General features: G+C 47.4%; 2 protein-coding genes across 2 annotated transcripts in view; one reads left to right on the top strand and one right to left on the bottom strand.

The window, feature by feature from the left end:
• Window positions 1–6,997, top strand: part of Ubap1 (ubiquitin associated protein 1) — a 30,898-nt gene extending 23,901 nt beyond the window's left edge. The window contains exons 5-7 of the mRNA XM_041667590.1: window positions 4,591–4,773; window positions 5,362–5,463; window positions 5,947–6,997. Of these exons, the coding sequence (XP_041523524.1) occupies window positions 4,591–4,773; window positions 5,362–5,463; window positions 5,947–6,087 (426 nt within the window). The 3' untranslated portion in view covers window positions 6,088–6,997. The remainder of the gene's footprint in view (window positions 1–4,590; window positions 4,774–5,361; window positions 5,464–5,946) is intronic.
• Window positions 6,998–8,900: 1,903 nt separating this feature from the next.
• Window positions 8,901–14,238, bottom strand: part of Kif24 (kinesin family member 24) — a 56,270-nt gene continuing 50,932 nt past the window's right edge. Inside the window, exons 11-13 of the mRNA XM_041667589.1 lie at window positions 10,716–12,863; window positions 10,117–10,210; window positions 8,901–9,219 (exon numbers count right to left, since the gene is read on the bottom strand). Of these exons, the coding sequence (XP_041523523.1) occupies window positions 9,079–9,219; window positions 10,117–10,210; window positions 10,716–12,863 (2,383 nt within the window). The 3' untranslated portion in view covers window positions 8,901–9,078. The remainder of the gene's footprint in view (window positions 9,220–10,116; window positions 10,211–10,715; window positions 12,864–14,238) is intronic.

Genomic DNA, 14,238 nt, shown 5'->3' with positions numbered 1-14,238 from the left:
CGGGGCTCTGTACAACGGCTTTTTTATCTGGTAGCTATAATTCCAGATAGTTTTCTGAGGACCAGGATTACTACTTTTGAACCCAGCTTTGATATTTATTTTTGGTTTTTCTTCAGTGCCAGGCCATTGCCATGGTAGACAAGGACTCTGCCACTGCCCTACATTCCCAGCTAAAACTGGGTTAATGTTCACCTCCCTGCACCTTTAAGGTCTTTTCCTTTGCAAATGTAAGAGATAACACAACCCCTAGGAATGGTATTTCTCTGTCTGAATCTTGATCCTTTTTGTACTGTTATGTCTTAATAGGTTTTTTGTCTTTGTTTTTGGTGGTTTTAGTTGAGTCGGGGTCTTACTGTATGGCCTAGATCTCCTACCTCCACCTGGTGAGAGCTGGGATCACAGTGTGTGCCCACCCCTGTGCCTGGCTGTCTGGCTGTTGTCTCTCTGCCCATCTTCCTTGCAGATACTCCTGGTCACACCCTCTCCTCTCCTCCTATTCTCATGTACCCTGTTTTTGTTTTTCTGATCATGATGTGGCTCTGTAGGATCTACATTTCTTCAGACTGAATGGTGACTGTAGATAGTAATTGTGTGATGCTTTGTTATCCTCCTCAGCAGGACACTTGTTAGGCAGTCTGGAAAGTGGGTCGAAGGATGCATTAGGATGGATTGATAAAGAGATTGCAACTTTCTCATCCTGAAGAAAATCTAAATTTATTTTTGTTTTTTGAGACAGAATTTCTCTGTGTACCCTTGATTGTCCTGGAACTCACTTTGTGGACCAGGCTGGCCTTGAACTCACAGAGATCCGTCTACCTCTGCCTCCTGAGTGCTGGGATTAAAGGCGTGTGCCTTTACCCTCAGCAGAAAATACTATTTTGCTATACAGAATGATGGTAAAACAGGGCAGTTTCTTTGTCAGGTAGTATAAGCTCAGCTCTGATGTGTGTTTCTGCCCCAGAACAGCATTTCCGTATCCTGGCTATATAAATATATAAATAGAAGCCGCAGAGTGTCTTTCTATACTTGCTCATAGATGTTTTAAATGGCAATGGAAGAGGCTGTGTAGAGCCCGGAAGGAGCCTAGTTGCATTGGTAGAGACCACAGCAAGCTGTTTGTCAGCCAGTAGAAAGACAGAACCCTGCCTGCCTCACTAATGCACCTTCCCAGCAGCGGCCCTCCTGTGAATGACGTGTGAGTGCCTCCACTCTCAGGGAGCCCCTTGGCCCAGGGAAACTTGACAGACTGCTGAGCATCCTGGTCCTTGGAGTGGGCTGGATCCTGATTCCTCTTGGTCAGTTGTTGGCCTCTGGTCAGCACTGTATTCCTTCTCATGACATATTAGATGCATTAGGTAAATGAAAAGCACCTTGAAATGATGGGGGTTCAGCCAGTGCCCAGCCTTGTTTGATGAACCCCATAGAGACCAAAACCAGAGGACTAACCCTCCCTCCTTTCTTTCTTTCCTTCTTCCTCTTTCTCTCCTCTCTCTCTCCCTTCCCTCCTCTCCCCTCCCTTCCTTTTTCTTTCTAAGATTGCTTTATTTTTCATTATTTGCCTGCATGTATATATATGCACCATGTGTGTGCCTGGTGCCTGAGGAAGTCATAGTGTGTTGGATCCTTGGGAACCAGAATTAAAGACAGTGTGAGTGACTATGCCTGCGCTGGGACGCAAACCTGAATCCTCTGCAAGAGCACAGGTGCTGAGCTGTCTCCAGCCTCTCCTAAATCCCACAGAGTCTAGCATTTCAGTTATTCTGAGGCTGGTTTTCTGTACCTCCACTTCCACCTGTAGAAGCTTTTGATACCCTCTGTCAATCTCTGGAGAGTTTGAATTTTACTGTTGATTTGCCTTATCATTTACTGTGTTGGGCCCTTCTGGTCTCTACAAGATCAGGGTTAGGCCAGGTTTTAGTCACTGACTATGAAAAATTAAAATCGCATTTTGTGCTTGCCAATAAATATATATTTTTACTGAAAAAGTTCCTAATGAGAAAGAACTGCCTAAATGTGGTAATGGTGTCTCGTTTACATGAGTCTAGGATGCAGCACAGTAGTATTGCGCTGCACACACAGAACTTTACCCGTAGTAATCATAATCATGCCAGATAACCTTGATGAAGGATGTGAAACACTCTAGTATTAGCGATTTTGACAAGGGGTCCTTTTTTATTTTTGTAGATAGTCTTGCTATGTATATGTAGCCCAGACTGCCTTAACTTTAGGATCCTCCTTCTTCCTAAGTCCTAGTAATAAGGGATCCTTAGTGGTGTGTGGTTAATAAAGCATTATGTGAAGGAGACAGTCATTTTTCTCTGTTCAGGAAGTATTCTCAGTCCTAATATTTAAAAAAGAAAAGAGACTTTCCTCTCTCCTAGTATTTAAAATCCTATGCATTAAACTGGAGAAAAGATGGCTCAGTGGTCAAGCATTTTCGCTGCTCTTAAAGAGGACCCAGGTTTGGTTCCCAGGACCTACATGATGGCTAATAACTATGTGTAACTCCACTTCCAAATCTCACAACATCTTCTGGGCTTCGCAGTCAGCAGACATGCACATGGTGCACACACATAGATGCAGGCAAGCAGAGAGTAAATACAAATCTAAAAACCTTTAGTCAGAGCACACTGGAAGCAGAGGGAATGAATTTGAGGCCAAATTGATGTACACAGAGAATCCTAGGCCTGCATAGTGAGATCCTGTCTTTAAAACAAACAAAAACTGGGGCTGGAGCAGTGGCTCAGAGGTTAAGAGCACTGGCTGCTGTTCCAATTCTTAGCAACCACAGGGTGGCTCACAGCAATCTATCTATATAGTGGGATCTGATGCCCTCTTCTGGCATAAAGTTAACAGAGCACTCATTTATATAAAATAGCAAAACAAAACTACCTAATAGTAATATGACTTTATTAAAATATCCTGTTGGCTATTTACATTATCTCTAATGTTTATGACAAATGATGTTGAAATGACTATTTTATTTATATATATGTATGTATATGTATTACAGTTTTTATAGATTTATTTTTGGTGTATGAGTGTTTTTGCCTACATATGTTTGTATGCTACATGCATGCCTGGCACTGTGGAGTTGAGAAGTATCTGGAGTTATGGACAGTTGTGAGCCACTGTGTGGATGCTGGGACCCAAACTCGGCTCTTCTGCAAGACCAACAAGTGCTTTTAACCAGTGACCTGGGTTTGTATTTTAATACTCCCAAAGACTCGGTCCCTAGATGTGTAACCAGAACAAAGAATTTTATCAGGCTTTCCATATAGCCACATTTACCTGAAGGTAATAACAGTTCCAAAAGCACAGTAGTACTTTCTAGAGATATTTTTGTTATTTTTTCATTTTGTTTTGAGACAGGGTTTCAATATGTAGCTGCAGCAATCCTGAAACTCAATGTAGACCAGACTGGCCTCGAACTCACAGAGATCCGCCTGCCTCTGCCTCCCGAGTACTGGGATTAAAGGTGTGCACCACCACTCCCAGCTCTTGGAGCTGTTTAAAGGGAGAGATACACCTATTAGAATAGTCCTGGCTTTTGGCTTCCTGGCCGGGCTCATGAGAGAGCTGCCTTTGTTGTTTGAGGAGCTGGTGATTTGGAGCCAGCCTCCGAGAAGGCTCATAGAGTCTTGAGTCTGCAAAGGGGCTAGATTGATTTATGAGGATGGCGCCTGCACCTTGCTGAAGTCCCTGGAAATGGATGCTTAGAGTATGTTATGGGTGGTATTTCAATGGAAGCTGCTAGTCTACAGGCCTGTGTTCTTTCTGGCTTTCCCCAGCAGACTTTGAGAACATCTGGTTATAGCAGAACTTGTTTTAGGACAGAGGACTATACATTGCCTTAATTCTACCCAATAGAAAAAGAAAACTAGGAAAAATAACATGTTTTCTTTGCTTCTTGGGAGCCAAACTACCATGAACAACTTGGGATTTTGTTCCCATGGTGAATTGGGTCTGGGAGTGAGCTGAGTTGCCCTTGTACCTTAGGTTTCATTATCAGAGATGTAACCAGTCAGATGAGAACTAGGGAGGTCCAGTGGCAGGCAGTAAAACTGCTTGTAGCCAGTGTAAGTACACTGTGGCCAGGAGTCCAGCCTAGTGTGGCAAATATTCCTGCCTTGGCTCCAGAGGACAGCATTGTTAGCAGAAAATGAAGGGAGTGTGTTGTGTGGGGCAAAGGTAAGTGCCCTCAAAATCCTGAGGCCTGCGCTGACTGTGCATAGGAAGCCCAGACCAGTGATAAGCAGGGGTGAGGCTAGGACAGAGTCAGGTCCAGAGTGGGAAAGGCTGATGGAGTGCTAGGGAGAAAATGCATAGCCTATTCCAACATTAATCCTGCAGGTAGGTTCACACTCTGAACTACTTTTTAAGTCACAGGGATCGGGGCATGCAGCAGCATGTGCTGTCTGTATTTTCACATGTAGGGGCTGTGGGTTAAGGGCTCCAAGGGCTGGAGGTGCCTCCCAGCTTTTCTCCTTGTCTGGTACTTGGTACCTCTCTTCTTCCCACCCCACAATGCCTGGTCAGCAACCTAGGCCTCAGCTCATCTTGTTTTTGATCTTGCTTTTTTATTACTAGGTCACCCCTCTAAATTTCTCAGTGTCACAAGTGCCCAACATGCCCAGCTGTCCCCAAGCCTATTTGGAACTGCAGGCACTGTCTCCAAGTGAGCGGCAGTGTGTAGAGACAGTAGTCAACATGGGCTACTCATATGATTGTGTCCTGAGAGCCATGAAGAAGAAAGGAGAGAATATTGAGCAGGTAGGTGCTAGTAGGCAAGGTGTGGGTGGTGGAGCATGGTGGCCTCAAGTCACAGTTGTGATCTGCCTGTCTGTCCTAGAGTGCTTGCAGCTTCAGGCTCCTCCCCTGGACTGTTGACAGGGAAGCTGGAAGCTCAGCAGTAGGACTTGTGTAGCCAGCCCAGGCTGCTTGGAACTGAAGTAGCTGAGGCCGCCATTGGAATCAGGGCCATTCGTCTCCACCATGTAGGTGTGGTTACTGTTCCCGTCTTGCCTCCAGAAACTTTTGTCATGGCTGTACAGGAAGTTATGAATAGTGTGCTATAGTCTTCTACTTTGGGGACATTTTTCTGACATAAGTGTTTAATTTTAGAGGACTACCATCCTACCCTGAGTGCTGAGTTGACATTCTGGGAGTTGGGTCAGCTGTGACAGCACCTCCTTTAGAAAGTGGCTGTTCATTTCTAGAGGGGTGTGCCAGTCTATTTACCAAGTAATGACCGCCCAGGATCTGATGACTAGGGAGGTGTAGGGAGCTGAATTCACAGATGGTCTAGAACTCCCAGTACAGGAGTATCAGTAGGAGCTCAAACTTTGTTTCTTTTCTTAGATTCTCGACTATCTCTTTGCACATGGACAGCTTTGTGAGAAGGGCTTTGACCCTCTTTTAGTGGAGGAGGCTCTGGAAATGCATCAGTGTTCAGAAGAGAAGGTAGGAACCTTTACCATTCCTGGGACAGCTATCTGTCCTCGTGTTCTCCCTGGGTCCTCTGTCACCTTTCCTTACCAGTGACTGCAGGCAGAAGCAGTTAAAGACAGAATCCCTTGTGCCCAGACAAGATGGGCCCTTCCATACTACAGATGAAGCATGAAGCTGACTCCCAGTGATAGGAAGGAAAAATTGAGTTGGGCTAAAAGCCAGGCTTTTGGATGGCTTGGGCCATTGCTAGCATTTTTGCCTTCCCCTTTAGGGATTCAGTACTGTCTTGGTGGGAATATTCACGTGGGGCAGTGGGACTCTTTCAGAGGTCAGCAAGTGAGTTGGGGCTGGGCTCCACAGCCCACCTCTGGGGAACTTTAGAAAGATCCACAAGACTCTGAGGGATACAGGTCCTCCTCCTACCGGATGCCTCTACATTCAGCTGCTCTGTGTGGCTGGACCCTTTTTAAAAATGTGTTCCTCTTTATCCCGTAGATGATGGAGTTTCTTCAGTTGATGAGCAAGTTTAAGGAAATGGGCTTTGAACTGAAAGACATTAAGGAAGTTTTGCTATTACACAACAACAACCAGGACAATGCTTTGGAAGACCTCATGGCCCGGGCTGGAGCCAGCTGAGACCAGGCCCTGCCATGGCCCTGCCACAGCACCACCATCCCCCAGGAGGCCCTGCATAGCTCACTCGTGGGCAAGAAGGGACATGCTTCCAGATTTTCTTTGGGAATTAGGCCAGATGTGAAGATGACATTTGCTAGTCTCTGTGAGCCCAGGCCCGAGCTGGGGGAAAGTAGGAAACTTGGGCATACAAATGCCCTGCTGGCTCCTTCAATATTAAACATATCTGTATTTTGAGAAGTGTCCTTCCCACATTGGCCTGTCAGAAAGAACACTTGGATCTTTCTGGGGTCTCTTATTTCCTCAGCCAAAACCTGGCCTGGCTCCCAAGAGGAGTGGGAAGAAGAGGAGGGGCATACTGCTGTTTGGGGGCTAGATGCTTTCCTCTTTGCCACACCACAGGCAGACTGAACTTCAACCAGAGTCGAATACAAGCGAGAGGTTCTTCCAGGGGCCCATCTCCCCCAGCAGTCCTTAGTGTTACACTGGTTCTGGAATGTCTCTGCGGTACAAAAGATGCACTTTTCCTCATGGGACAAAGTCTTCTGCTAGGCAGTCCCATGTGTCCCTGTCCAGACTGTTTCTTGTGGATTAGACACAGTCCTCTACTGCCCAGGGCATTGGAGCCCCTGTGCTAGGAAGCTGTTGGCAGTTTGAGTAATCATTGCCCCTTCTCAGCTCACTGAGAAAACAGGCCACGACTAGTCACTCAGCACTAACCCCAGTTCTTAAACAGCCTCCTCCAGCCCTGCTTTAGGACGACACAATGAGTAACACCTAGGCATAGAAACCACTCTTGGGTTTGTTTGTATTATGTTCTACACCATTAAAGATATAATACAGTCTTGAATCTAAAATAATTTGCTAACTATTTTGATTCTTCAGAGAACTACTAATAAAAACCTAAAAGGTTCGTTGTGCTGCCTTAACGTCTTTATTTCAGAAAACAGCTTGCCACAAGCTGACAAAACCATCAGAAAAGAAAAAAAAAGAAAAAAAAAAATAAAAAAATAAAAAAAAAAGAAAACAGCTTGAGTTAGGATGGCTGTAGGTGGCACAGTCATTTCTGGCCCACATTTCAGTACACTCTCCCCACCCATACCTTTTGGACCATGTCTTCTCTGGTTTTTTGGTATACAAATAGAGACTCAAACAAGAATCTCTTTAAATCTGATCTAGTGCATTCTCTGGACCAAGGGCCCATATGTCTCCTTGCCAAAGTGGAGGAAGGGCAGACGGGGCTTCAAGGTGCTCTTTAAAAAATAAAAAGTCCTGCTTGGGAGGCAGAGGCAGGTGAAGCTCTGTCCCTTTGCCTAGGAAGCCACCATGCCTACAGCCACAGGCAGAGCTAAGGTGCTCCCACAGCTCTCAGTGGCACTGGTGTAGCTGACAGAACTAATCCCTAGAGTTTTTAACTCTTTAGTAAAATCCCACATCCTTTTGGGGCTCTTGCTGGGCATGGTTTTTAGTGGCAATGTGAGGATGTGCTGTACAGTTACAAGCTAGGAACAGGCTGCCCTCTGGTGGCTAGTTCAGGCACTGCCTGGGGCCCACTATAGAGCCTTTCAGCCCTTTTGAATGCCTTTTAAACAGCCAGATCTCACTGTAGCCCAGGTTGGTTTCAAGGTACTCCTGCCTCACCCTCCCAGATGCTGAAATTACAAGTGAGCAATGCCATATCTGGTTTATCTTGGCCTTTTAGACATAACTCTTAAAACTTCCTTATGGGTTGTTAAATTCATGTGGTAGTGGCTTCTGGGCCTAGGCTGTGACACATGAATCTCAGGTGAACTCCAAAACTAACTGACTCTTGGAGGCTCTTTGTTTTCCTTGAGGTCCTTTCTGTTAAGAAGGTGACAGAGGAGATGGTTCATTAATAAAGTGCTTAAGGTGAAAGCATGAGCACTGAGGTTGGATCTCTAGCACCCATGCAGGAGGCCTGAGCAGCTGGGGGTACTGGTGCACACCTTTAATCCCAGCACTTGGGGGGCAGAGGCATTGGGATCCCTGTGAGCTGGTCCACATAGAAAGCTCCAAGACAGGAGGACCCATGGAACTTGGCTAATTAGTTAAATCAACTGTGAAACAGCAGAGGATTGTGGGTACCTAATAACATCTGGCCTACACATAGTAATAAAAGCAAGAATTCATTTAAAGAGCACAGTATGTTTGTTCCTGTATCAAGAAGGTTTAGACTGTTGACTACACTCGGTGCCAAGACACCCATAGCAAAGGTCCTCAAGTGGCTGGCCCGGGTGTCCTGGAAGAGTCAAGCCTAGGCAGTGGACTTGCCTGAGACCCTCCAGCCTGTCCAATCACTCAGAGGATTGGGAGTGAGGAGGACTAGTAGGTACTGTCCACAGGCCGGCTGTTTTAGCAAAAAGTGAATGAGAAGAACGTGCCAGCAGCAGCAGCATCCTCTAAGTCAAACCAGGGTTTCAGGGAGGGGCACTGTAAGCATAAAGCCTACCCCAGCCCAATTGTACTCTTAAGGTATCAACAGTTGCCAGTTTATATTTTCCAGAACTACATCTCCACTCTGGTGGGGAGGAAGAAGCTCACCCAAGTGCCTGGCTGGCACCAATGCTGGCACATAAGTCAGGAATAAGGCTGTTGGCTCAGCATGTGGTCCTAACCTCTGACCTCTGATTTCCAGGTTACTAGTGAACACCCCGATTTCATCCTCAAACTTAGGGACATGTACAGTTAGACCAAATATGTTCCTACAGACAACACAGGTCAACAAAGAGATACTCTTGAGCCCCAAACAGAAGGGGACATGAAGGTCTTCAACCTGGTCCTTTCTTACAGGGGGTCCTATAGTTGGAACTGAGGTAAGATGAGGTCAGTCCCTGAGTAGTGTGGCCATCCAAGGCCATGTATGGCTAGAATGAAGCTAGAGGTAGGACAGGGAGTGGCTGTCTGCAGGAAGGCCTTGGCAGAGCCTTTTCCAGCTCCAGAGAGCACGGCAATGTCTACCCAGGGTGAGCCCTTCTAAGACCGCACAGTTCTCTTGGGAGCTGCAGCTGGCCTGTGGCAGGTGAGGTACAGCTGGAGCTGGCTTCTCAGACTCTGGATGCACTTAGACTTCAAAGCCATGAGTTCATCCAGCTGGGTCACGAAATCTTCAAAATCCTGAGAAGAAAAAAGACAGTGGAGGTGTTTAATCTTGATGACCCTTTGTCTTTTCCAGTCTATTTTTTTTGTGTAGTTTTTCTTTTAATGTGTATGAATGTTTTGTCTACATATCATGTATGTACTTGGTGATACCCATGGAATTTAGAAGAGGACATCCAATCTCCTGGGACTGGAGTTTGAATGGTTGTGAGTCACACTGGGTGCTAGGACCTGGTCCTCTACAAGAGCAATGAGTGCTCTTAACTGCTGAGCCTTCTCTCCAGCCCCCTAGTCCATCTTTTTTTTTTTTTTTTTTTTTGGTTTTTTGAGACAGGGTTTCTCTGTGGTTTTGGAGCCTGTCCTGGAACTAGCTCTTGTAGACCAGGCTGGTCTCGAACTCACAGAGATCCGCCTACCTCTGCCTCCCAAGTGCTGGGATTAAAGGCGTGCGCCACCACCGCCCGGCCTAGTCCATCTTCTTGAAGGAACATTTTAAAATCCAAGTCCCTCTTCTCAGGGGAAAACCTTAAAACCTTAAAAGTTTCTATGGCTTTGGGTAGGGCCCCCTTCCCTGCATTGGAGACACTTTATAAATGGAGGCTGTATTCTGCAAAGGGGTGGTTACAAACAGGGTTTTGTGTCTGCAGGTTGTAAGCAGCAAGATAGTCACTGCTACAGTAATCACAGGGAGGCAACCCCAGCATACCCTTAGGAAGGCAGAATGGTTGGAAACCATCTTGCTTGGTAGTGAGCAGTATAGCACCATCTCCCACCTCTACCCCGACCCTCTGAGGGCCACAAGGCCTCAACAGTTAGTGCACAACAGCAGAACTTTGTCATGAATACCGCAGCAAACCTGACCCTCAAACAAACCACAAGCTACTTGTCAATAGCACGTGTGGCTATTCTACTTACATTAGAATCCATCTGGGTTATTAAGGTCTCCTCCTTGAAGTTCAGCTCAGCCATTTCATCCAGCTGTTCCTGGTGTGCACGGATGATCACCTGCCTAGGAACATGTGGAAGAAACTGACCTTTCCGGTTTCCCATACTCAGGGACAGCCTTTGGAAATTGAGTCTCATTTCCATACTAGGAGTCTCTGCCCAGTATGGAAAGGTCAGCTGGCCACTCCTTGCTTTCTCCTCTGTTCTGTTCTCAGAACTAGTCAAGGGATTAGGGAGTACCCATAATATATAGGAAGTATCTTGTCCCTGCTTCCCCAGCTGCTTCTTAGGGGCTGCCTGTTCCCCATGGCTTCCCTGAAAGAGGCTATCAAGCTGTGACAGCTGGGGTATATGGTACAAGGTTTGCTCTTATTTCTACTTGGGGCGGGGTAGGTGAGGGGGAGTCCAGGACCAAAGCAGGTCAGGGCTAAAAGCTGAATATCTTTTTGGTCAGACTCTGACGACTAATTAGAGAACACAGCAGGAGCAGCAACTCTGCCCACTGAAGAGGCAAGCAAACTGGAAAGGACATGGGATGTTGAGGGGCTTAAGAACAAAGTCCAACTTACTGTGCCTGCTCCAGCGTAAGTGGACAGAGGGTCCCTGAGGCCTTGAGAGAACAGCTGGGGACCACAGGAGAGTCTGATGCTAAGCACTTTGAGATTGGCCTGTGCTTGAGCCACAAGATGTCCTCGTAAGAGGGCTTGATGGAATCTGTGGAGGAAACAAGCTCCTGCCAGCTAAACCCTGCAGGATGTTTTCTGTCCTGGGCCCAGGGACCGCCAGCTACATCACTACTTGCTGTACATGAGGTGAGCAAGGGTGTACAACAGGGTACTCCAGCATGTGTGATGGAGTAGGGCTTCCGAGGGAATGACAAGGAGCCCCCCAGTCCAGTCTCCTCAGCACTGTCACCGTAGGGATCACCACCCACGTGACTCTGGGCCACGCACACAGGCCTTCTGCTCTGGCAGGCCTCCCTATGGGGCAGTTTGTCAGGTGAGTGCTGACGGATGGGTGATGGGGAAAGAGCTGGAAGATCACCACTAGGCCGATTGTCAGGGGGAGATGAGGACAGCCACAGGAGCGCAGTTGCTGAAGATACTGGCAAGGCAGCCTCCTGATTGTAAGGAGGTACTGTGTGCTCCACTGCGGGCCCTCCTATGATCTCAGTCAGGAGACTATGCTCAGCTCTGTCCTGGACAATCTGCTCCAAGGAAGAAGAGTCCTCCTGACTGGGTGTCTCCAAGAGGGACATAGTGAGAGGAGCCATGAGTCCAGAAGCATTCGCAGAATCCATACATAACTGCTCTCTGGAGTCTTCCTGGGACAGAGCACTGCTGTCCACTGTTCCTGCTGCCTGAGTCACTCTGTTGTCACTGACAGCTCTTTCATCTGGGGATAGTGGCAAAGACAGCCCATTTTCTGGGGATGGCAAGCTGCTCTCAGCCTGCCCAGGAACCTCACTTCTGAAGGCCTCAGGTCTAATGTCAGAGGCTTGAGCTCCACCCATTTCTTGGTGATGCACAAAATCTATCTGTGAGGAGGGTGGCTTTTGGGCCAAGTTGTCCTTGGGGGAAGGTCCTAAGGAGGCAGAGTCTTCCTCCTTGCTCCAGTCCGAGCACACCTTACTTGGGCTGTGGCTCTGGCTGAGTGCTCCTCTTCTGTGGCTTATGATGGGGCCTCTGGAACACACCCAGCTGTCAGTTCCTCCCTCATCACCATCCGTCTGGGAGCTGAAACGCAAACATTGCTGCCTTTCTGTCCCCTGCTCCTCAGGGCTGTGCACCTTGTTCTGATGAAGAAAGAAAGAGCTTCCGCTCTTCTCCAAGGTGCTCCTCTGCACGTGTGAGAAAGAATCCTCACTGAAATCACTGTCGTCCAGGTCCTCAGCCTGGGCTCCATCATGGCTCTCAGGATTAGACTGGAGGGGAGAAACGGTCTCATTTGAGAGCTGACCTTTGGAGGGCCTATGCTGACATAAAAGCCTTTCTAGTGGCTGGTATTTTAGCTTCTGCTTGAGGAGTGGTGGCTGCTGAAACTGCTGGTGGTAAAATCGCAAATGTTCCTCCCTTTCCTTCTGCTGGGGAAGGGGGTTTGTCCAAGCTTCAGGGGCAAGCCTGGCAGATGTGCCCACCTTGCTGTCCTGACTGGTTTCTAAGTGGTGGCGGTTGCCAGGAAGCTGAGCTCGGGACAGTAGCTGCTTCTGCACTGGCTGCACCGGCTGTACCTTCTTCCCTCTGACAGGCATCCTGAGACGCAGTACACCTTCTCTGGGGCCCGAGGCCCTGCTTTCCCACACAATGGCAGTCTTGTTGCCAACTTGACTTTTCTCAGAGCACAACGCTGTTGACTCTTCTACTCCCTTTTTGATCAAATGGCCAGACCTCACAGTTCCTTTCCAAAGGCTAGGCTTTGCGTCCCACTCTGGGACAGGACTCCCTAGGGAGCTATCCCTTTTACTGGGGGTTTTAGGTTCAGAGACAAAGGGGATATTGGGAGCATGGCTGGCCAAAGGGTGGGCTTTAACTCTTGTGGGGCTTGGGGCCACAATAACTGACTGCTGAAGTCCCAGTTTAACTTTTTTGGGGGAGCACTTGTCCCCTGGCAGGGCAACAGGGGAGCTCTGAATTCGTTTTGGAGAGGAGTTTGCAGATGCCCGACTTCGACTGGTGGCTGAAGTCCAGCACTTAACGCCTTTCTTTAGTTCCTTCACCCTGCAATATAACCAGTTAACGTTAACTATGTATTCCGTCTGTGAGTCCTTTCCTACAGATCTCAGAGAACTGAAACAACAAAGGGAAGCATGGCAAAGACGGTGGGTGAGCTCTTTTTTTAGGAGAGTTTTATGGAATACTCTTTTAACTAGGCAAAGATGTGTTATGTTTGTTTATGTGATGGTCTGTGACATTTGTCTATGTACAGATGTGTTGCATTTGTTTCAACCTGCCTGCCTAAGGTACCTGATTAGCTTTAAAAAAGCTGAACGGCCAATAGCTAGGCAGGAGAGGGATAGGCAGGACTGGCAGACAAGAGAATAAATACGAGGAGAAATCTAGGCTCAGGAGAGAAGAAGGAGAAGAGAATGAAGGAGAAAGAGAGGGAGACACCCAGGGCCAGAAGTCAGGCAGCCGCAGCCAGTCATCCTTGGAGACAGCAGGAGAGTCAGACATCCAGAGAGAAAAAGGTAAACGGTCCTGTGGCAAAATGTAGATGAGGAGGAACAGGTGAAGCTGTAAAGGCTGACAAGAAACGAGCTAAACTGAGGCCGGGCATTTGTGACTAAGAAGTCTGTGTCATGATTTGGGAGCTGGTTGGTTGGTTGGACCAAAAGAAAAAGCCTGGTACAGGAGAGAATAAGAGGAAAAGGTACATTCCCCTTTAACATGTGTTCCCTACTGCACTTTAGGATCAGTGCCTTCTGAGAAGATAAGCATGTCCCTACGTGAGGGACAAGCTAGGAATCAGAATCATGCTATGTTCATGCAGGGCCTACCATGGCTCCTGAACATAGGCCATAGGAACTCATGTCTACTCTTTAGCTGGAGTCCCAAAGACAGCACAATGCTGGGCTTCTCTGAGAAGGTGAATTCCCCTAAATCTGCTGGGCAGTTCAGAAAACAAAACCTAAGCCGGGCGGTGGTGGCGCACGCCTTTAATCCCAGCACTCGAGAGGCAGAGGCAGGTGGATCTCTGTGAGTTCGAGGCCAGCCTGGTTTACAAGAGCTAGTTCCAGGACAGGAACCAAAAAGCTACAGAGAAACCCGTCTCGAAAAATCAAAACAAAACAAAACAAAAACAAACAAAAAAACAAAACCTAAAGATCCGCCGAGTGTGCTAGTTCCACTAAGGGAAAGATGACATGTATTCCCAGTATCCCCTAACTTAGTACTACTGACAATCTAACTGGGTAAAATTCTTTATTTTAGAAGCTCTGTGTATTGGAAATGTTTAGCAACATCTGTGGTTTTTACCCACTAGATGCTCTCTCAGTGATGACAATCAACAATGTTCTTACTTCCAGGGGCTGGAGAGATAGCTCAGAGTTTAAGAGTACTTGCTGCTTTTGCAGAGGATCTTACAAGTTTGGTC

Source organism: Microtus oregoni, unplaced genomic scaffold (assembly GCF_018167655.1).
Source record: "Microtus oregoni isolate MIOR12 unplaced genomic scaffold, Mior012 000017F_ref0000208, whole genome shotgun sequence".
Classification (NCBI taxonomy): domain Eukaryota; kingdom Metazoa; phylum Chordata; class Mammalia; order Rodentia; family Cricetidae; genus Microtus; species Microtus oregoni.
This window is presented reverse-complemented; position numbering and strand designations above follow the sequence as displayed.